General features: G+C 38.7%; 3 protein-coding genes and 1 pseudogene across 3 annotated transcripts; 2 read left to right on the forward strand and 2 right to left on the reverse strand.

The window, feature by feature from the left end:
• Nucleotides 1-873: 873 nt before the first annotated feature.
• LOC127362820 (olfactory receptor 2A14-like) lies at nucleotides 874-16,564 on the reverse strand. Its single transcript, XM_051399067.1, has 2 exons — nucleotides 16,412-16,564; nucleotides 874-2,495 (listed from the first exon to the last, which is right to left on the reverse strand). The coding sequence occupies exon 2, from the start codon at nucleotides 2,158-2,160 to the stop codon at nucleotides 1,255-1,257; it is 906 nt and encodes a 301-aa protein (XP_051255027.1). The 5' UTR covers nucleotides 2,161-2,495; nucleotides 16,412-16,564; the 3' UTR covers nucleotides 874-1,254.
• LOC127362832 (mas-related G-protein coupled receptor member A-like) lies at nucleotides 8,661-10,676 on the forward strand. Its single transcript, XM_051399088.1, is given in 4 exon segments — nucleotides 8,661-8,719; nucleotides 8,817-9,031; nucleotides 9,034-9,144; nucleotides 9,147-10,676. Coding segments are annotated over 4 exon segments (510 nt in total). The 3' UTR covers nucleotides 9,272-10,676.
• LOC127362817 (olfactory receptor 6N1-like) lies at nucleotides 13,772-16,453 on the reverse strand. Its single transcript, XM_051399062.1, has one exon. The coding sequence runs from the start codon at nucleotides 16,139-16,141 to the stop codon at nucleotides 15,209-15,211; it is 933 nt and encodes a 310-aa protein (XP_051255022.1). The 5' UTR covers nucleotides 16,142-16,453; the 3' UTR covers nucleotides 13,772-15,208.
• An 86-nt stretch (nucleotides 16,565-16,650) lies between the features above and the next one.
• LOC127361950 (olfactory receptor 52N4-like) lies at nucleotides 16,651-22,384 on the forward strand (annotated as a pseudogene).
• The last annotated feature ends 550 nt before the right edge of the window (nucleotides 22,385-22,934 follow it).

A 22,934-nucleotide genomic window follows, 5' to 3' on the forward strand; every position in this document is an offset into this window, starting at 1 on the left:
ATGATCTCTCACTCTCAATGTGATCTTGTTTCTCCATGGTCACAGATGAATATGAATTCATGACTTGTTTCCCTTATTATTTCAAGATCATACCATAATAAGTCATTAAGCATGCCATGACCTTCATCTTGGTCAAAACCCTGGCTTGTAAATTGTAGTGGATAGGTATAGATTTCACTCGAGTTTCAACAGACTTTTATCCAAGCCTCACTCCCATACAAAAGGTCTGATGAAAAAGCAGTCATGAAAAGAGATGCCACAACAACTTAATTATACCAGAGCTCTGCTTACACATCCCTGGGTTGGGACCTGCTGGTCTAAAGGGTTAAGTATGTGACATGAAACTTACAGAGCTGATGGTTTGACCCTGCTGGACAACTAAGACTGAATCTTCAACATCTGTCTGTCTAAAGTTACATCCTGCTGATGCTGATGTTTGCTGTTTGTTTTCACTCATGTTTCTGTATCAATTGTTGTAGTGTGGAGCATATAGGTGTATTTTTATTTCTATAAGCTTTTTAATTATTAGGTAACAATGCACTAATGACCAGTTACAGAATGACCAACTGAATGCGATTTATTATGTTTACAAGCCACTTTCTTTAGCTTATATATTTCCCTTTGACCAGCATTTCACTTCCTGTTCTCTTCAACCTCAGAATCTTAAGGCTTAAAATTACAAAATTAGAAATGATAATGCACCAATGCATCTGACTGTGATAGCTATAAAATATTATTGTTCCCACTCATTTGAACAAGCTAAAGAAAGCTATATGCCAGGAGCTGGAATGCAGAGCTATCAAATGACAGATAATGTGATGTTAGAGGAGACGACTTGTCCTCAAAAAGGCCCGGAAGAAAGGAAACTTGAGGCATTATTCAATTGTTTATTGAGTAGAAATTAAATTTTTCAGACAAAGCAAATAAAGAATCCTGCAAACAACTGTGACTGACAATTATGCTATCTACTTATTAAGAATAGCCTTTGTTTTCTGCTATTCTCTTAAATATATATTTCTATATAAAGGACACAATGTAATGAAAGCTGCTTACAAAATAAATCATGATTATTGCTACTGTTGATGTTACGTACATTTTAAGTGTCCGCTGTATTTACAGAAGCAAAATGATTTCAGCAGTACACAACAAATAATTTTACATTATTTTCCAACCTATGACAAAATGCACAACTAATTTAAATCAAATCAGAAAATCTCAGGGACCTTTAGTCTTCATTAAGCAAAACTTAGATTTTTACATATGTTTACGGATATTTGACATATTCAGACCATATAGTAAGGGGTTGAAGAGCGGCTGGCATGTAAGCCAGTATAGGGATAAAAATATTCGCAACATATTAGGCACATTGTTCATATTAAATCTGCTCTGCATTATTTCAAAGCAAGCACCAAAAGAAAAGTTCAGGAGAGAAGCAAGGTGAGGTACGCAGGTACTGATAGCTTTCTGTCTGGTCTGTTTGGAACCAGAAAAACAAATTTTAAGAATCCTCATGTAAGTGTAAAAGATCAGACATACAGGACATAAGATTGTGAGAGAAGTGGCAATGAGTCCATAAATGTTGTTGACTGTTGTGTCATAACAGGCCAGTTTAACGATAGAGTAGTTGTCACAGTACACTTTGTTGATAATGTTCCCACACAGCTGTAAAGGGGCACTCAATGATATTGGAATAAAACATGAAACAGAGGCATATATCCATGCTACAGCAATAAGTATTGTAATCTTGTTACGTGTCATACGTGTGTTATATTGCAGAGGACAACAGATAGCAAGATATCTGTCATAAGACATGACAGCTAAGTTGAGAAATTCCACACATGCATAAGAATACAAACAGAAAATCTGCAGGAAACAAAGGGGAGCAGAAACAGTGTGAATGTCAGAGAGAATCTGAACCAGAAGCATTGGAAACAACCCTGTACTACCATACAGTTCATTTACAAACAGGCTGCACAGAAATATGTACATAGGTTCATGTAAGCTTCTGTTCATACAGATAATCACAATGAGCAAAAGATTGGCACACATAATTAGAATATATAGACACATAAGAATCATGAAATATAAATATTTAAAAACCCCAGTGTCCAAGTAGGCAGAAAGTGCAAAATATGGAACCTGAGTCGAGTTTACCATCATTAAACAACCATAACATTATGTAATGGATCACCTATTTTTAGTTTGTGACTGTTATAGATAATGGTAGTGGTGGTTTGCACTTTGAATGTATATGAAGCTGAAACATCAATCACACATTAACAGAATTTATGGCAATAACAGAAAACAGATTAATTGTCCATTATGAATCCAAATAAAACAAACCACCCAAACTTAGTATTCCCATATATACAACCTATATAATGCAAAGCTACAACCTTACAAGACACAGTTTCCTTACATTAATCTCCTATCCTGCTGCAGTCATACTGAGCCCTCCCTAACTGAGCTGAAACTCTGCTTCTGCTTCTTTTAACCTTTTCAAGTCAGCTTAGGCCCCCAGAACCTGACCATTATCAAAGGAATTGCTAATTGTTGACATTTCATCATCACACAGTATCAAGTGTGAGAGCAATTTGGGGAGGTATTGCAAAAAGGATATTAAACGGATACGACAGGAGAGGATTTGTTTGCAGCAGGGCTTAGCTCAGGAAAGACTTGCCAGGGTTTGAGAACTGTTGATGTAAACTGCATATATATATATCCACTTTGACAAGAACCACATTGTGATAGACGACTGGGTCAGAACATCTCCAAACCTGCAGCTCTTGTGGGGGGTTCCCGGTCAGTACCTCTAAAGGAACCAGAGACAGGTCATGGGGGGCCGAGGCTCATTGATTGGGGAGTGAAGGCTGGGCCGTGTGGTCCGATCCAACAGACGAGCTACTGTAACTCAAACTGCTAAAACAGTTAATGCTGGTTCTGTTTGAAAGGGGTCAGAACACACAGTGCAGAGCAGTCTGTTGGTATGGGGCTGCGTAGCTGCAGACCAGTTGGGGTGCCCAGGTGGTCATAGATGGCTTAAAGGGCAGTGTGTAGGACTTAGTGGCCTCTAGAGGGGAATTTGCAGATTGCAGCCATCTCAATAAAACTCAGCCTTCCAAATGTGTAGGAGAAACTACAGTGGCCACGCCCCTTGCAAAACTTTGTCCGTTCTGTGCTATTGTAGAAACATGGTGGTTCAATACAGCAGACTCTGTAGATAGAACTCTGTGGATAACACGGCTCATCCTAAGATAACAAAAATATTCTTATCAACAGGCACTGATCTATCTTCCAACACTGGGACCTTAACATTATACATTTAACTATTGCAAAAGTTACCTATCATCAGTATCCCTATAAGTCTAAAATGGTGAAATGGTAAATGGACTGTACTTTTATAGCCCCTTTCAAGTCTTCCGACCACTCAAAGTCCTTTTACACTACATGCTGCATTCACCCATTCACCTACACATTCACACTGAGAATTGCTAATATCGAAATAGAAATATCTGCACTATTTTGTAGACTTTTAATTGTGCACATATAACATTAATAATACCAATATTAAAGGGGACATATTCTCCCCTGCTGATATTGTTATAGAGATTCACACAAAGTTTATTATAAGTTTATACAGAGAATCACCAAGCTTCGTGCGGGGGGGGGCTGTAACTCTGTAACTCCGTTACTGTTGTGGGTTTTGTGACCGGGCTAAATTGGCTTTATGTTGGTCTGTATTTAGTTAAAGTGCTCAGTCAGTAATATGTTTGTGTCGCTGTTAGAAAGAACAGAAAACCTCCGAGTGAACAAACTGTAGCTGCTCATCAGCTGTTAGCTCGTTGAGCTGCATAGAACAGGGAAGATAACGTCAGATAGCTTTAATTGTCTTTAACCTGGTAACTTATTATCTGCTGGGTAGCTCAGTATCTGTTCACCGTGTGGATCAATACAGCTGTGATCAGGAGATACCGTACTGTGTGTAATTCAGCAGTGGAGGTCATTAGTTTGGTAGCATTGTAGCTTTGTGTGTGTGTGTGTGTGTGTGTGTGTAAATGAACTTGATCAAGGTGTACCAGAGTTAACAATAGAGCTACAGTGAGAGAGAAACAGTCAAACTGCAGGGATTCATTAGTTTAGTAATATTGTGTAACTTTGATTAGCACCCAGCAGCTGGGGTTGCTCACTAGGCTTTATGTGGAGTCAAACTGACCAATAAAGGTTTTCTGATCCATTTATTTAGCGTTACTGAAGTACTGCTATTACTGAGGATATAAGTGTAGGTCCAGTGTAACATCCTATACTCATATAATCTCCTATTGTATTATAAACACTGAGGCTCACTGCTGAATGTCTGTTATTGCACCGGGAACTTGTTCCAACATCAGTTACAGTCAGTGAATGTCCTGTGTGTGTGTGTATCTGCTGCCATTAGATAGACATTGTGTTGGTAACCTCAGACTGTTTCAACAACACATCACTACAGTTAGCTGCAACAAGGAACCACCAGAGACACTGCTTATTATTTTAGATTATAACTGAGGACTACTGTGAGCCACAATGAGCTGTTGTAATTATACTGTATTATATTATACTGTATATTATATTATACTGTATATTATATTATACTGTATAATATATTATACTGTATTATATTACACTGTATTATATTATACTGTATAATATATTACACTGTATTATATTATACTGTATAATATATTATACTGTATTATATTATACTGTATTATATTATACTGTATACAGTATAATATAGTACAGTACAACAGCTCCAGTCCCTTGTTGCAGCTAACTGTAGTGATGTGTTGTTGAAACAGTCTGAGGTTACCAACACAATGTCTATCTAATGGCAGCAGAGCTCCCCCTACAGCTCAGGGATGTATATTTCACAAAACTGTCTTAAAAAAAAAACTTGCAGGACCCTCCTCCCCCTTTCTCTGCCATGATGACCATCTAAAAAATGATCCATCGTCGCTTGTTCTTATAGCCGGCGTGCCTAACCGGTATTGAGGGGAGCGTGTGCGTTTATGTGGAATTGCCTTAAAGCAGTTTGTGTTTCTCGCACGTTCTCGCTTCTCATGATACTTCCTATTTCCAATTTAACGGGACGGTAGTCCCAAAGTTGCAAGCTTGGTTTTCCACCTGGGGGCGTCACCATTAACACCGGGACAGGCCATTTAACCATCCAAATGATTTCTAAACGGGTTTATTAAGTTGAAATAGTTTTTCCAAATTCCCCTTTAACAACAGCACATCAAATATTGCATTAGATAGGTTCATCCAGAAATAAAATCTATCTGCATGGGATTATTATCAGGACTTTATTTACAAATCTAACCCACAGCATGATCTGTGTCTGTTCAAATCCCAGAGTGTTTCAGAAGCAGAGTGTCTTTAAAAGTCCTCCTGCCTCACATTGTGTGTGTGTGTGTGTGTGTGTGTGTGTGTATGTGTGTCTGTGTGTGTGTGTGTGTGTGTGTGTGTGCATTTTGTCCCTAAAAAGGAAACAGAATAGGTGGTACTGGACCAGCTCTCCGTTTAAACGGTTCGATCCTCTTGCCTGTCGGTGTTACCCTGCCAGGTTCAGAAGAGGACTGTTTAAGCTGGTGGCGAGGAGACACGCCTAGCTTCTAACTGCCTTCATCCGAACACCTACCCTGCTCACTCTAGTGCAGCACCTGACCAAATAGCCCTAGAGTCAAATACCACACTAGCCACGTCCGTTCACGGCAGCTCTTCTCTCATTGATCTGGGCACTTGGTAATTGCTAGGATTATTTTAGTGGCTTGTACGGTAAGCCCCAAAGGTCTGTTTAATTTCTTTAGCTAGAGTAACCTGTTAGAACCTTCAAGATGTTGAACACACTACCTAATAATTATTGCCTGTAGAGATGACATAAATCCAATGTCCACAATTTGTTCTTTAACTGCAGTTGTTATATTTTATTGCAAGATTTAGCAAGGGCTAGCATACAGCTTAAATTGATTCAAAATTGATTATTCATATCCAATCAACTTTTTTTTTTTGAATCAACTTCAATCATTATACAGCTTTTGGTTATTATAATCTCTGTCCATTGCATTATTTAGATGGAGAGTCCCTAATGCTCTGTTGTTGTCTTTCTCCATTACTCAATGGAAAGTCCCTTGTTTTCCACTCTATGTCCTGTGTGCTGTTACTCAGACTGTGGATGCAGAGGAGAAAACTTTAGGTTAGAGTGAAGGAAACCCATTAAATGTAGTGGTAGGTGTACAGTATACTGCAGGTCAACCAGTTACCAGTTTTACCAGTTTAGTTCCTCCTTTTTTTCCCTTAAATTCAAATTCAAACAAATCTGACTGTGTACAGCAGCCTATAAATAACATGCAAAAGACAGATGGGTTTTGAATAACAAAAATGAGGTGAACAAAGAAGAATGTAAAAGAGAATCAGTATGAAATGGGTGCATAAGAAGGTCGTAGTGCTGTTTAGAGACGTTATGATGACAGCTGAGATATGCTAAAGAGTTGTGTGTGACAATGTGATTACTGATGGAAAGTCTCCCAGCAGGATAGAGTTATGTAACCCAAGACAGGTTACAGTCAGTTAATGATCCAGTTAATGATGTTTCACTGAAATGAGAACATGAATCATGGTTCCTCAGTTCTAAACATGTTTGTTTAAATAAGTTATATGTAGTCAGCATTGTGGGGAAACGGGCAAAACCCCTCAATTCTCCTGCAAAATGAAACTTTACATTCAAAACAATGTTATTTCTTCTCAAAATGGTGTTTTGTTTTCAAATGACACACAAACCATCATATGAATAGACATTTATAAGAACCAGTTGAACACTGATGTGCTCAATGTAAAACACTATGATGAATGGAAAACACTTCTTCTCCATTCATCATAATGACTTAGGCCTTTTTTTTGTTCAGTGTTACACTAACTACAGACAGTACATACATAAGTGTGTTGGAAAATATTTGACAATATTGTTTTTATACTCAGAACCCACAAATACACGGTAATAAATATATTTTATTGTTCCCACAAAAACGACCAACCAACACAAAGTTGCACATACAGTGGTCTACATACAAACAACAGAAGAATTTACATTTTTTACAGTAAAAAAACAAAACAAAAAACTATGCTGCATCCTCTCTTCTGTTTGGGTCTGGCCACAGCACCTCATCCACATCACAAGCAATGTTTTCCCTGGCCAAGCAGTGGGGGAAATATGGCCTAGCATGACGAATCCAGCCATGAAAAGCATCAACTGCTATATCTAACCCTAACCTGTTGCCCTTTTATGCTAAAGCTCTGATTGCTAATTGTAAAACTGTGTGACAGGTGTTTGCCCGTGTGATGAGTCAGTGTGCATTATAGGGCAATTAACTTTAGAATTTTGAATGACAGTGTGTTCCTTGTGAAAACAAGATATTTTCTTCATGAACATTGTGCCGAATGCAGAGAATTGTGTGTAGTGTTTTGAATTGTGTGTTTAAGAACTGCAATTTGAGTGTAAAGCAGGAATTGTGCTTGTAGTTTAGCAGAATTGGTTCAGGGGGTTGGTGCATGAGTTACATGTTGTGGTCATTGTGTCTCAAGTACCAGTATTTGTGTGTAAACAATTGAGAAAAACTGTAACAACACATCACAGGACAACAGCTAGAACTACCGCAACAACAACTTCAACATTTTCATTGATCCATTGTTCATCGTAGATGTGGCAACATACATAATCTCTGGTATTCCGCCTTCCTTTGACCCTGGTGGCCATCTGTGCTCTGTATTCTGAGGTATGTACATTATGACTGAGATTTATTTATTACTGTCTGTGTCATGTGTCTGTCTGTCTGTCTGTCTGTCTGTCTGTAAAGGATGTTGATCTTGGGGGGCTAGGCGTCAGGGGGCTGGGATGAAGTGTTGTAATGAATGAATGAATTTACAGGAATAATCAATCACTTTCATTAAAAGTTACATTAAAGGTCCAGTATTTAACACTGAGGAGGATCTATTGTCAGAAATGTAATATAATATCCACAGGTATGTTTTCATTAGTGTTTAATCAGCTGAAGAATCGTTGTGTTTTAGTTACTTTACGATTTTATCTACAGACGCTCAGTTAAGATGAACATATGTTAATGTGTTCATTTCACTGAAGCTGCTGGAATATTCAGTCTCCATCCTCAACCGTTGAGCTGAAGAGTGGAAACCCTGAATTCATGAAATCTATCAAACACGTTGAGGTTATTGTGTTGACATATGGTGTCAAAATGATCTGCTCGCTTGCTGTCCTCCAGCATACAATGAAGTCATGGTTCCCTCTATAGAATGAAATAAATATAATATATAATATATATTATATATATCATTTATAATATAATTTCAATTAAAATCTGGTTTCAAATATGTGACAGTGTCATCCAGCCTATTGTATGGTAGTGAAGTATGAGCTCCACTCAGTCATCATTGGTTTATAAACACACACACACACACACACACACACACACACACACACACACACACACACACGTGAAGAACGATCATGTTGCTCCGATCTACGTCATCAACCTTCTCCGTTCTGCTGCACTGTTGTTATGGCGTTAACATTAAAATATCAGCTGAGAATCGTACTGGTCATCTTCTATTACATGTACTACTACAGTGTGTATGTCAGCGTCTGCTTCATGGTGTGTATCGCCCTGGAAAGGTAACTATCTGTCTCATATGTACTTCAGTGTCTGACCATTATACCACTGTATGATTCTGAAGACCCTCAAAGACCATGTCTCCATCTTCTATTACAGGTTTTTGGTCGTTGTCTGTCCACTGTGGTACCGCTGCAGACGATCCATAAAGAGCTCTGTGCTGATCTGTGTCCTGCTCTGGGTTGTTTCTCATGTCATTTACATATCAGGAAGAATATTACCCACCTTCCTCCTCCTTCCCTTCCCACTGTTCATATTCTTCCTTGTTGTGGTCCTGAAAGCTCTGTCTGCTTCCATCTCCGTCCCCTCTGACGAAAAAGACGAATTGTGGGAATTTTGGTTCTGGTGCTGCTTATTTACACACTGCTGTTCCTGCCACTCATTATTGACATGCTGAGACAGATATATAATGATAACCTCTACAACCATATTTGAGTCCTCTTGCAGACTTGGTTCTGTATATTTTCATGAGGAAGGGGATCATAGAAAAGATTTTGGCCTCTGTGTGTTGTTGCAGAAAGGACAGCAATGATATCAGCAGTTCATCAGTGTGAGAGAGAGAGAGACAGAGAGAGAGAGAGAGAGAGAGAGAGAGAGAGAGACAGAGACACAGAGAGAGACAGAGAGAGAGACACAGAGACAGAGACACAGAGAGAGAGAGACAGAGACAGAGACAGAGAGAGACAGAGAGACAGAGACAGAGAGAGACAGAGACAGAGAGAGAGAGAGAGAGAGAGAGAGAGAGAGAGAGAGAGAGAGAGAGAGACAGAGACAGAGAGAGACAGAGAGAGACAGAGACAGAGAGAGACAGAGACAGAGAGAGTCTTATTCTTCAATCTTTATGGTTTGTTTAACACAGAGAACATCTGAACAGATCTTTAGGACTTCTTTCTCTTTGACCTCTCATACACATTTAATTTAGTTAGAACTAATGTTTGTTTATCCAAAACTGTCTGTTTCCAGTTTTGTTCAATCTTTTGTAAAAACTAGTGCAGTGTCTGTAGGAAGTATGTATTGCTATAGAAAATGGGAGGTTAAGTAGCTTTTTCATGGATGGCCAAATGAGGTTGTGTTTGAAGGTGGGACGTCAAGGACATTTAGGTTTGTTGTGAAATGTGTAGATTGATAGCTATTGTGTTTTCATATAATTTGGCTTTTAGCAAGGACACTGTAGGGCGTTGAACTGGGCAGGACATATTATTTAGCCCTGTAATATAGGCTAGCATACATCAGAGAGAGAGAGAGAGAGAGAGAGAGAGAGAGAGAGAGAGATGGTAGTAAGGGTTTCCACATCAAAAAAATGTTTTGAAACTACCAAAATGTAGTGGAAGTGTGTGTGTGACAGTAGCCCCATTCACACTGCCATTTGCATGTGGGGATCCAGCGCCAATTCTCCGCACCCTCCTCTGTGTGAAAGTTTCAAATGCGGTGAGGGGGGAAATTTCGCTCCGTCCCTGATCCTAGTATCAGGGATGCAGGAGCGAGGGCGTGTCGGTTAGACAGTCTGATAACTGCACAGGTCTCTCACTCAACTTAATAAAGAGAAATGTCCCACAAAGCAACGTTACAGGACCAAACAACAGTAACGTAGTAACTGTAACTGTCTTTGGCAACTTACATGAGGAAAAAAAATACCACAGCTGTACGTGGAGAAGCGTCTGTCCTCCTGTCTGTCCTCCTGTCTGTCCTCCCGCCTGTCCTACCGACTCTTCCGTTACATTTCTGCCCGAAAAAACAGCGTCTGTCACCGGCGAAAAACTCACGAAGTGTTTGTAATCAAAAATCACCGCGACCGCCAGCCCTCCGGACCGAGACATCAGTTTACTTTCCACCGGAAAACATTCTCCTTCTTGCGAGTGAGGGAGTCAGACAGCGTCCAGTTTAATTCAATTCAATTCAATTCAATTTTATTTGTATAGTGCCAATTCATAACAGAAGTTATCTCAGGACACTTTTCAAATAGAGCAGATCTAGACCGAACTCTTTAACATTAATTACAGAGACCCAACAGTACCACCATGAGCAAGACCTTGGAGACAAGGGCAAGGAAAAACTGCCTGTTAAAAGGCAGAAACCTAGGACAGATCCTTCGGCTCTAGGTGGATGGTCGTCTGTCTCGACCAGTTGGGGTGAGAGAGAGAGAGAGAGAGAGAGACAGAAAGACAGAGAGAGAGAGAGAGAGAGGCAGAGAGAGAGAGAGCGAGAGACAGACAGACAGACAGACAGGTGCACAGCAACAACAGTATTGGCAATGGCAATCTAGCAGGACCATGGCAGGAGGCTCCACCAGGATCCATGAGAACCTGCGAGACGAGAAAGCACAAGAACTCCGGGGAAGAAGTGGAGTTAGTAACATGCATTAATGGGACATGAATGAGTGCAGAAAGAGAGAGAGGAAGAGAGTAGCTCAGTGCACCATGGGAAATCCCCCGATAGTCTAGGCCTATAGCAGCATAACTAAGGGATGGTTCAGGACTCACCTGATCCAGCCCTAACTATAAGCTTTATCAAAGAGGAATGTCTTAAGCCTACTCTTGAATGTGGAGAGGGTGTCTGCCTCCCGAACCACAACTGGGAGCTGGTTCCACAGGAGAGGAGCTTGGTAACTGAAGGCTCTGGCTCCTGTTCTACTTTTAGAGACTATAGGAACCACAAGTAGCCCAGCATTCAGAGAACGTAGTGTTCTAGAGGGGTAATAGGGTACTATGAGCTCTTTAAGATATGAAGGGGCCTGACCATGAAGAGCTTTATAGGTGAGGAGGAGGATTTTAAATTCAATTCTACATTTTATAGGGAGCCAATGCAGAGTAGCTAGTACAGGAGAGATGTGATCTCTTTTTCTAGTTCCTGTCAGTACTTGTGCTGCAGCGTTCTGAATTAATTGGAGCGTTTTAATGGACTTATTGGGGCAACCTGATAATAAAGAGTTGCAGTAATCCAGCCTTGAAGTAACAAATGCATGGATTAGTTTTTCTGCATCTGTCTGTGATAGTATGTGTCTAATTTTTCTAATATTACGTAAATGAAAGAAGGCAGTCCTAGAGGTCTGCTTTATGTGGGAGTTAAATGACAAATCCTGATCAAAGATAACTCCAAGATTCCTGACAGTGGTGCTAGAGGCCAAGTTAATGCCATCTAGAGTGACTATATCTTTAGACAATGAGTCTCTAAGGTTTTTGGGGCCAAGAACAAGAATTTCAAGGTCATCCAGGATTTTATGTCCTTAAGACATGTTTGTAATTTAGATAATTGATTAATTTCATTGGGTTTGATTGATAGATATAACTGCGTATCATCTGCATAACAGTGAAAGTTAATGGAGTGATTCCTAATAATGTTGCCTAAAGGGAGCATATATAAAGTAAATAGTATTGGTCCAAGTACAGAACCTTGTGGAAGTCCATGACTAACTTTAGTATTTATGGAGGATTCATCGTTAACATGTACAAACTGAGAACGATCTGATAAGTATGACTTAAACCAGCTTAGGGCAGTTCCTTTAATGCCAATTTGATGCTCAAGTCTCTGTAAAAGAATATCATGGTCAATGGTGTCAAATGCAGCACTAAGATCTAATAATACAAGTACAGAGACAAGTCCATTGTCAGAAGCAGTCAGAAGGTCATTATTAACTTTAACCAGAGCTGTCTCTGTGCTGTGATGAACTCTAAATCCTGACTGAAAATCCTCAAATAAACTATTGTTATGTAGAAAGTCACACAACTCTTTGGCGACTACTTTCTCCAGAATCTTAGAGAGGAAGGGGAGGTTAGAAATCGGTCTATAGTTGGCTAAAACCCCTGGGTCAAGAGTGGACTTTTTAAGAAGGGGTTTAATTACAGCTACTTTAAAGGACTGTGGTACATATCCTGATAATAAAGAAAGATTAATCATATCCAGTAAAGAAGTGCCAATTAAGGGAACAACTTCTTTAAGCAGCCTAGTTGGGATCGGGTCTAATAGACAGGTTGATGGCTTCGATGAAGAAATGATTGAAATTAACTGATGAAGATCGATAGCAGAAAAACAGTCTAAATATATATCTAAGTTTACATTGACAGAAGTCCCTGAACTTGGAGAGGCTTTTATTTTGGCATTTCTCCACACGGGTGCAGTAAAGATACTTGATATAAAGTGGTTTTTATTCATCAGGGGCGCATGAAACACTTTAATGTAACATATTTTAATTATAGCTTACGGCTCTAAATACCTTTATTTTGAAAACCGGAAGTAAATACGCTGTTTCTCCGCATTTACCATAATGCTGAGATACTTTACACTAATAAAAGGGGGGTTTTGAACAAAGAGAGGGGAAAAGGGATTATTTTTTTTTTTTTTTTTTTGATTGTCCTTTCAGAAGGGTTTAAAGAAACGAGTGGTTATTTGATTTTCGTTTTAAAATACAAAAATTGAAATTGAAATACAGGGTTTTTTTTATGGTCAAAAAGGGGGGGGAGAAATAAAAAAAATAAATTTTTTTTTTTTTTTTTTTTAAAAAAAAAAAAAAAAAAAAAAAAAAAAAAAAAAAAAAAAAAAAAATTTTTTTTTTTTTTTAAAAAAAAATATATGTCATTTAAGGAGGGCGTGTGTAGAAGAAACAGTAGGCACTCGAAATTTAAGTGCGGCTGATTTGACCACGGAGATCGGACTCACAGCTGGATTGACCGCAGTCTACTAGTCTACTGTTTCTTCTACACAGCACCAAGTCCTGTAAATGACAACATCCGGTCTCAGAATATGAAACAACAGGCTTAAGTATTAATATAGTAAATAAATGTATTGAATTTCAAAAGTTTGTTTTCTAGTGATTTTATTTTTTGTTATATGAAATACAAAATGAAAATCGAATATTTTTTTATATTTCGCTCATCCCTTTTTGAAAAAGAAAATGCCTTGTATTTCAATTTGAATTTTTGTATTTTAAAACGAAAATCAAATAACCCCGTTTTCTGTTTTTTAATTTTGTGAAAGGAAAATCCAAGACCAAAATACACGGACCTTTCTTCTACACACCGCCTGTAAATGACAACATGGTTTTGAAACAACAGGCCTTTTTTCCGTTTCTGTTTTCTAGTGATTTTATTTGTTGTTATATGAAATAGAAAATGAAAATCGAATCATTTTTTTAATTTCACTCATCCCTTTTTGACCATGAAAAAGAAAAACGCCTTGTATTTCAATTTTCATTTTTGTACTTTAAAACGAAAATCAAATAACCACTCGTTTCCTGTTTTTAATATCCGTTTCTGAAAGGAAAATCCAATGACCAAAACATACACGGACCGAAATCCATTGTTTTTTTTAAATTCAGTGTCCTTTTACTGTTAACCACCCTAAATGTTTGGCTTGAGGGTCACATGTGTGCATTTTTGGCAACAAACTATGCAAAAGTGATTGAGTCATCTTTACTTTATAGAATGAAGTAGAAAAAATAAAAATAAAAAAAATAATCCAAACCAAGTGGCCTTTGGTTCAAAATGTGTCAAAATACTGTCAGATACACAATTTGACAACAAAACAAAGAGGCACAGATGGGAAAGAAACAAAAATGCACAGTCCTGTTCTAATCCATATGATCTTCAACAATTGAGGAAAAGGGAAACCATTCTTGGATGGGCCTCAAATGCAACATTGTCCCATGCAATTACAAATGTGAAAAAATAAATGGCAGTGACCTATTGCTTTCCAAGCACAAAGGTGACTGACATCCTGGGAGATTTCCAACATCCTGGCACCCACAACACCCAGTTGTCCAAGATGTACTCGTGCATGTTGGTTACAATGACATCTCGAAACATAAAAAATACAAAAATACAAAATAAAACATGACAGGAAAAATGAGGAAACAAAGAAAAATTGATGGGATTAAGATGGTGCAGGGGTAAAATTCTGATCTATCCATCATAGCTAAGACCTATAGTTTTATTACCACAATCCTAAAAAAGCTGTCAAAAATCTAAAACAGTATTGTGTTAACTGCAGGAGGAGGCACAGCACTACCTATTGTTGAAACCACAAATCTACAGAAAAGAAGTTAGTTGTTAAATTTTTTGGGGATTTATTAATACGGATTATAGATTTAATTCTGAGAGTTGTATTTAGTAATTTGCCATAGGTGCTCAACAGTCAGTCTCTATAACAAGGATGAAACCTGTGTCATGTACATTCACAAACAACATCTTGTCTAAACCAAGTTGTAATCCAACTAAAGATTTAAGGGATGACTACAATCGGAGACTATGTCGGACATCAACATATTTTGTAATTTAAGTTTAACTAAGCTTAAGAATTCAAACTTCTCAACTAAAAGTAAAATAAATTGTAAAAACAAAACTGTACACAGAAATGGGTTCTTACGCAGTGACAAAATAATGGTTCAAGTAAAAGAAAGAAAAGGGGTAGGCTAAAGCCATAGCCTGTAAGACCTCTCCCTGTCACATATTAAAAAAAACATGAGTAAATTTGTGAGATGACATATGTCATAGAGCATTCTAGATTATTTTACCAAAAGAAAGACTTTTGCATATGATGCGGATTTTGGACATATTTAGTCCATACATTACAGGGTTGAAGAGCGGTTGGCATGTAAGCCAGTATAATGATAAAAAAATACGCAACATAATGGGTACACTGCTCATATCAAATCTGCTCTGCACAATTTCAAAGAAACAACCAAAAGAAAAGTTCAGCAGGGAAGCAAGGTGAGGTGTGCAGGTACTGACAGCTTTCTGTCTGGTCTGTTTAGAACCTGAAAAACAAACTTTAAGAATCCTCATGTAAGTGTAAAGAATTAAAATGATAAGAGAAACAATGACTGTAAATATGTAAACGAGTCCATAAATGTTATTGACAGTTGTGTCAGAGCATGCCAGTTTAACAATGGAGTAGTTGTCACAGTACACTTTTTGAATTGTGTTGCCACACAGTTGTAAAGGAGCACTCAAAGACAATATGACAACAGTTGAGAGTACACTGTATAACCAAACAAATGCAGTAAGGATTGCAACCTTTCTGGATGTCATACGTGTGTTATATTGTAGAGGATAACAAATAGCAAGATATCTGTCATAAGACATGACACCTATCGTGAAAAATTCTACACTGCCATAGAAATGCACACAGTAAATCTGCAGGAAACAAAAGAAAGGAGAAACAGTGTGAATGTCAGAGAGAATCTGAACCAGAAGCATTGGAAACAACCCTGTACTACCATACAGTTCATTTACAAACAGGCTGCACAGAAATATGTACATAGGTTCATGTAAGCTTCTGTTCATACAGATAATCACAATGAGCAAAAGATTGGCACACATAATTAGAATATATAGACACATAAGAATCATGAAATATAAATATTTAAAAACCCCAGTGTCCAAGTAGGCAGAAAGTGCAAAATATGGAACCTGAGTCGAGTTTACCATCATTAAACAACCATAACATTATGTAATGGATCACCTATTTTTAGTTTGTGACTGTTATAGATAATGGTAGTGGTGGTTTGCACTTTGAATGTATATGAAGCTGAAACATCAATCACACATTAACAGAATTTATGGCAATAACAGAAAACAGATTAATTGTCCATTATGAATCCAAATAAAACAAACCACCCAAACTTAGTATTCTCCTATCCTGCTGCAGTCATACTGAGCCCTCCCTAACTGAGCTGAAACTCTGCTTCTGCTTCTTTTAACCTTTTCAAGTCAGCTGAGGCCCCCAGAACCTGACCATTATCAAAGGAATTGCTAATTGTTGACATTTCATCATCACACAGTATCAAGTGTGAGAGCAATTTGGGGAGGTATTGCAAAAAGGATATTAAACGGATACGACAGGAGAGGATTTGTTTGCAGCAGGGCTTAGCTCAGGAAACATTATACCAACAGATGGCTGGACATTCTCCTTATGGATTTTTTGGTAGACAGCAGAATTCATGGTTCCATTTACTCGGCACAAACACAAACTCTACACAGGTTCATATTTTAAACTTGGTGCCTACTTTGACACTGGTCTTATAAAATATTTGTTTTTCATAATTTTTATGTCTTTATATTTGTTTATTGTCGGTGTCAATCCTTTGCTCATTGTGATTATCTGTATGAACAGAAGCTTACATGAACCTATGTACATATTTCTGTGCAGCCTGTTTGTAAATGAACTGTATGGTAGTACAGGGTTGTTTCCAATGCTTCTGGTACAGATTCTCTCTGACATTCACACTGTTTCTACTTCATTTTGTTTCCTGCAGATCTTCTTTGTGTATACATATTCAGGTATAGAATTTGCCAACTTAGCCATCATGTCTTATGACAGATATCTTGCCATCTGTTATCCTCTACAATATAACACACGTATGACATTTAAAATGTAAATCCTAACCCGGATTGGTTGGACGTGCTACGGTAAGCGTACTGACTCACTTCCGGTTTACTTCCTGCTCTGTGTACACTGTTTGGTGCTGTAGCTCTGTCAGTGAACGCTAAATATAAATTAGTTTTACTCGTTACAGCGGTTATTTACCCGCTTAACATTTAAACGTAGACTAGTTCTACTTAAACACTTGGAGTTTCTCCTTCTTTTAGGGACTTTTCACTACTTTCAAAGTTTTTCATACACGCTAGTTTCATTAGCATTAGCAGTTAGCTATGGCTTCTCCCTCTCCTCTGTCCTGCTCAGTGTGTCAGATGTTCAGTTATTCCTCTGCCTCCTTTAATGATAATGGTACCTGTATTAAATGTAGTTTATTTACTGCGCTGGAGGCGAGGCTTAGTGAGTTAGAGGAACGGTACCGCACCACTGAGATATCTTTAGCCGCTATAGTTAGCCAGCCCCCGGTAGCCGGTGCGGTCCGACCGAAGGTAGCTTCTGTTAGATCTGTAGATCCCCCGGTAGTTCCCGAGCAGCCGGGAAGACAGGGAGGCTGGGTGACTGAGCGAAGGAAGACTAGAACGGCGAAGCCCACAGTTCACCACCAACCCATTCACGTTTCTAATACATTTTCCCCACTCAGCGATACACCCGCTGAGGAACCAACTCTGGTTATTGGCAGCTCCATAGTCAGAAACGTGAAGTTAGTGAAGCCAGCGGCCATAGTTAAATGTATCCCTGGGGCCAGAGCGGGCGACATTGAATCAAATTTAAAACTGCTGGCTAAAGGTAAACGTAAATACAGTAAGATTGTTATCCACGTCGGCGGTAACGACACCCGTTTACGCCAATCGGAGGTCACTAAGATTAATGTGGAGTCGGTGTGTAACTATGCTAAGACAATGTCGGACACCGTAGTTTTCTCTGGACCCCTCCCCAATGTGACCAGTGATGACATGTATAGCCGCATGTCGTCATTCCACCGCTGGCTGTCGAGGTGGTGTCCAGCAAACGATGTGGGCTTCATTGATAACTGGAAGCCTTTTTGGGGAAAACCTGGTCTGATTAGGAGAGACGGCATCCATCCCACTTTGGATGGAGCGGCTCTCTTATCTAGGAATATGGCGAAGTTTATCTCTAAAACCTGACAGTCCAGAGTTAGGACCAGGAAGCAGAGCTGCTGTCTTACACACTTCTCTGCGCTTTCTTTAGAACAGTCACCCACCCAAAACCCCATAGAGACTGTGTCTGTCCCCCGACCACCTAAATTATTTAAAGAAATAAAAACAAGAGGAGTTCAACATAAATATCTAATAAAAATTAAAACTAACTCCTCAGTAGCACAAAATAAGAGAATGAAATGTGGGCTGTTAAATATCAGGTCTCTGTCCTCTAAAGCTGTTTTAGTGAATGAATTAATATCAGATTATGATATTGATTTACTTTGTCTTACTGAGACCTGGTTGTCCCACGAGGAGTATGTTAGCCTAAATGAATCCACCCCCCCAGTCATATTAATACTCACATTCCTCGAGGCACCGGCCGAGGAGGTGGAGTAGCAGCTATATATGATTCGAGCGTTTTAATGGACCCTAAACCTAAACTAAATTATAATTCATTTGAAAGCCTTGTTCTTAGCCTTTCTCACCCAAACTGGAAAACACTGCAGCCAGTTCTATTTGTTATAGTGTACCGCGCTCCTGGACCGTACTCTGACTTTATATCTGAATTTTCAGAGTTTCTATCAAGCTTAGTCCTTAAATCAGATAAAGTAATTATTGTAGGTGATTTTAATATTCATGTGGATGTTGACAATGACAGCCTTAGTAATGCATTTATATCATTAATAGACTCAATTGGCTTCTGTCAGAGTGTAAATAAACCAACTCATTGTTTTAATCACACTCTTGACCTTGTTTTATCATATGGCATTGATATTGAACATTTAATAGTCTTCCCACATAATCCTTTCCTATCTGACCATTATTTAATAACTTTTGAATTCATACTATTAGATTATAAGCCATTAGGCAAAACTTCCTACAGCAGATGTCTATCTGACAGTGCTGTAGCTAAATTTAAGGAGGAGATTCCTTCAGTGTTTAATTCAATGCCATGTCTGAATTTAACAGAGTCCTATAACAACTTTAGTCCCTCTGAAATTGATAATCTTGTCGATAGTGCTACAGGCTCACTACGATCAACATTAGACTCTATCGCTCCTATAAAAAGGAAATTATTAAAACATAGGAGACTAGCACCTTGGTATAACCACCAAACCCGCCAGTTAAAACAAATAGCTAGGAAATCTGAAAGGAAATGGCGCTCTTCCAAATTATCAGAATATCGCTCAAATTGGCAAGATGATCTTAAGATTTATAGAAAGGCCCTCCGTAATGCCAGAGGAGCCTATTACTCAGCACTAATAGAAGAAAATAAGAACAACCCTAGGTTCCTCTTCAGCACTGTAGCCAGGCTGACAGAGAGTCACAGCTCTATCGAGCCACATATCCCCATAAACTTAAGTAGCAATGACTTCATGAGCTTCTTTTATAATAAAACTATTACTATTAGAGAGAAAATTAATCACCAACTGCCATCAACAGTTATCAGTGGCTCTCCAAGTTCAGGGACTTTTACTTACGTAAACTTAGATATATATTTAAACTGTTTTTCTGCTATCGATCTTCATCAGTTAACTTCAATCATTTCTTCATCGAAGCCATCAACCTGTCTGTTAGACCCGATCCCAACTAGGCTGCTTAAAGTTGTTCCCTTAATTGGCACTTCTTTACTGGATATGATTAATCTTTCTTTATTATCAGGATATGTACCACAGTCCTTTAAAGTAGCTGTAATTAAACCCCTTCTTAAAAAGTCTACTCTTGACCCAGGGGTTTTAGCCAACTATAGACCGATTTCTAACCTCCCGTTCCTCTCTAAGATTCTGGAGAAAGTAGTCGCCAAAGAGTTGTGTGACTTTCTACATAACAATAGTTTATTTGAGGATTTTCAGTCAGGATTTAGAGTTCATCATAGCACAGAGACAGCTCTGGTTAAAGTTAATAATGACCTTCTGACTGCTTCTGACAATGGACTTGTCTCTGTACTTGTATTATTAGATCTTAGTGCTGCATTTGACACCATTGACCATGATATTCTTTTACAGAGACTTGAGCATCAAATTGGCATTAAAGGAACTGCCCTAACCTGGTTTAAGTCATACTTATCAGATCGTTCTCAGTTTGTACATGTTAACGATGAATCCTCCATAAATACTAAAGTTAGTCATGGAGTTCCACAAGGTTCTGTACTTGGACCAATACTATTTACTTTATATATGCTCCCTTTAGGCAACATTATTAGGAATCACTCCATTAACTTTCACTGTTATGCAGATGATACGCAGTTATATCTATCAATCAAACCCAATGAAATTAATCAATTATCTAAATTACAAACATGTCTTAAGGACATAAAATCCTGGATGACCTGCAATTTTCTGATGTTAAACTCAGAAAAAACCGAAATTCTTGTTCTTGGCCCCAAAAACCTTAGAGACTCACTGTCTAAAGATATAGTTACTCTAGATGGCATTAACTTGGCCTCTAGCACCACTGTCAGGAATCTTGGAGTTATCTTTGATCAGGATTTGTCATTTAACTCCCACATAAAGCAGACCTCTAGGACTGCCTTCTTTCATTTACGTAATATTAGAAAAATTAGACACATACTATCACAGACAGATGCAGAAAAACTAATCCATGCATTTGTTACTTCAAGGCTGGATTACTGCAACTCTTTATTATCAGGTTGCCCCAATAAGTCCATTAAAACGCTCCAATTAATTCAGAACGCTGCAGCACGAGTACTGACAGGAACTAGAAAAAGAGATCACATCTCTCCTGTACTAGCTGCTCTGCATTGGCTCCCTATAAAATGTAGAATTGAATTTAAAATCCTCCTCCTCACCTATAAAGCTCTTCATGGTCAGGCCCCTTCATATCTTAAAGAGCTCATAGTACCCTATTACCCCACTAGAACACTACGTTCTCTGAATGCTGGGCTACTTGTGGTTCCTATAGTCTCTAAAAGTAGAACAGGAGCCAGAGCCTTCAGTTACCAAGCTCCTCTCCTGTGGAACCAGCTTCCAGTTGTGGTTCGGGAGGCAGACACCCTCACCACATTCAAGAGTAGGCTTAAGACATTCCTCTTTGATAAAGCTTATAGTTAGGGCTGGATCAGGTGAGTCCTGAACCATCCCTTAGTTATGCTGCTATAGGCCTAGACTATCGGGGGATTTCCCATGGTGCACTGAGCTACTCTCTTCCTCTCTCTTTCTGCACTCATTCATGTCCCATTAATGCATGTTACTAACTCCACTTCTTCCCCGGAGTTCTTGTGCTTTCTCGTCTCGCAGGTTCTCATGGATCCTGGTGGAGCCTCCTGCCATGGTCCTGCTTGACTGCCATTGCCAATACTGTTGTTGCTGTGCACCTGTCTGTCTGTCGCTCTCTCTCTCTCTCTCTCTCTCTCTCTCTCTCTCTCTCTCTCTCTCTCTCTCTCACCCCAACTGGTCGAGACAGACGACCACCCACCTAGAGCCGGAGGATCTGTCCTAGGTTTCTGCCTTTTAACAGGCAGTTTTTCCTTGCCCTTGTCGCCAAGTGCTTGCTCATGGTGGTACTGTTGGGTCTCTGTAATTAATGTTAAAGAGTTCGGTCTAGACCTGCTCTATTTGAAAAGTGTCCTGAGATAACTTCTGTTATGAATTGGCGCTATACAAATAAAATTGAATTGAATTGAATTGAAATTAAAAATGTTGCCATGCTCATTACATTAACATGGTTACCAGTTTTTCTTGTAGTTGTTGGTGCAACAATGGGAACATAATTACCAAAGTATACTGTGACAACTACTCCATTGTCAAACTGGCCTGCTATGACACCAGAGTCAACAACATTTATGGACTTATTAGCACTTGTCTTGTAGTTTTTGGTCCTGTTAGTTTAATTCTTTACACTTATATTAGGATTCTTAAAATCTGTTTTTTTGGTTCCAAACAGACGAGACAGAAAACTGTCAGTACCTGCACACCTCACCTTGCTTCTCTCCTCAACTTTTCTTTTGGGTCTTGTTTTGAAATATTACAGAATAGATTTAATATGAGCAATGTACCTAATATATTGCAAATTCTTTTATCATTGTACTGGCTCACATGCCAGCCGCTCTTCAACCCTGTACTCTATGGACTGAAAATGATTAAAATATGTAGAGTTTGTAAAGGTTTGGTTGGATAATCTTGTCGATAGTGCTACAGGCTCACTACGATCAACATTAGACTCTATCGCTCCTATAAAAAGGAAATTATTAAAACATAGGAGAGTAGCACCCTGGTATAACCACCAAACCCGCCAGTTAAAACAAATAGCTAGAAAATCTGAAAGGAAATGGCGCTCTTCCAAATTATCAGAATATCGCTCAATTTGGCAAGATAATCTTAAAACTTATAGAAAGGCCCTCCGTAATGCCAGAGGAGCCTATTACTCAGCAATTATAGAAGAAAATAAGAATAACCCTAGGTTCCTCTTCAGCACTGTAGCCAGGCTGACAGAGAGTCACAGCTCTATTAGCAATTCAATTCAATTCAATTCAATTTTATTTGTATAGCACCAATTCATAACAGAAGTTATCTCAGGACACTTTTCAAATAGAGCAGGTCTAGACCGAACTCTTTAATATTAATTACAGAGACCCAACAGTACCACCATGAGCAAGCACTTGGCGACAAGGGCAAGGAAAAACTGCCTGTTAAAAGGCAGAAACCTAGGACAGATCCTCCGGCTCTAG

This window comes from Dicentrarchus labrax, unplaced genomic scaffold (genome assembly GCF_905237075.1).
Source record: "Dicentrarchus labrax unplaced genomic scaffold, dlabrax2021, whole genome shotgun sequence".
NCBI classification, from domain to species: Eukaryota; Metazoa; Chordata; class Actinopteri; family Moronidae; genus Dicentrarchus; species Dicentrarchus labrax.

Bases quoted from the DNA above. Each gene is read 5' to 3' on its own strand.
- LOC127362817 (XM_051399062.1), bottom strand. From the start codon at position 16,141: ATGATGGTAAACTCGACTCAGGTTCCATATTTTGCACTTTCTGCCTAC.
- LOC127362820 (XM_051399067.1), bottom strand. From the start codon at position 2,160: ATGATGGTAAACTCGACTCAGGTTCCATATTTTGCACTTTCTGCCTAC.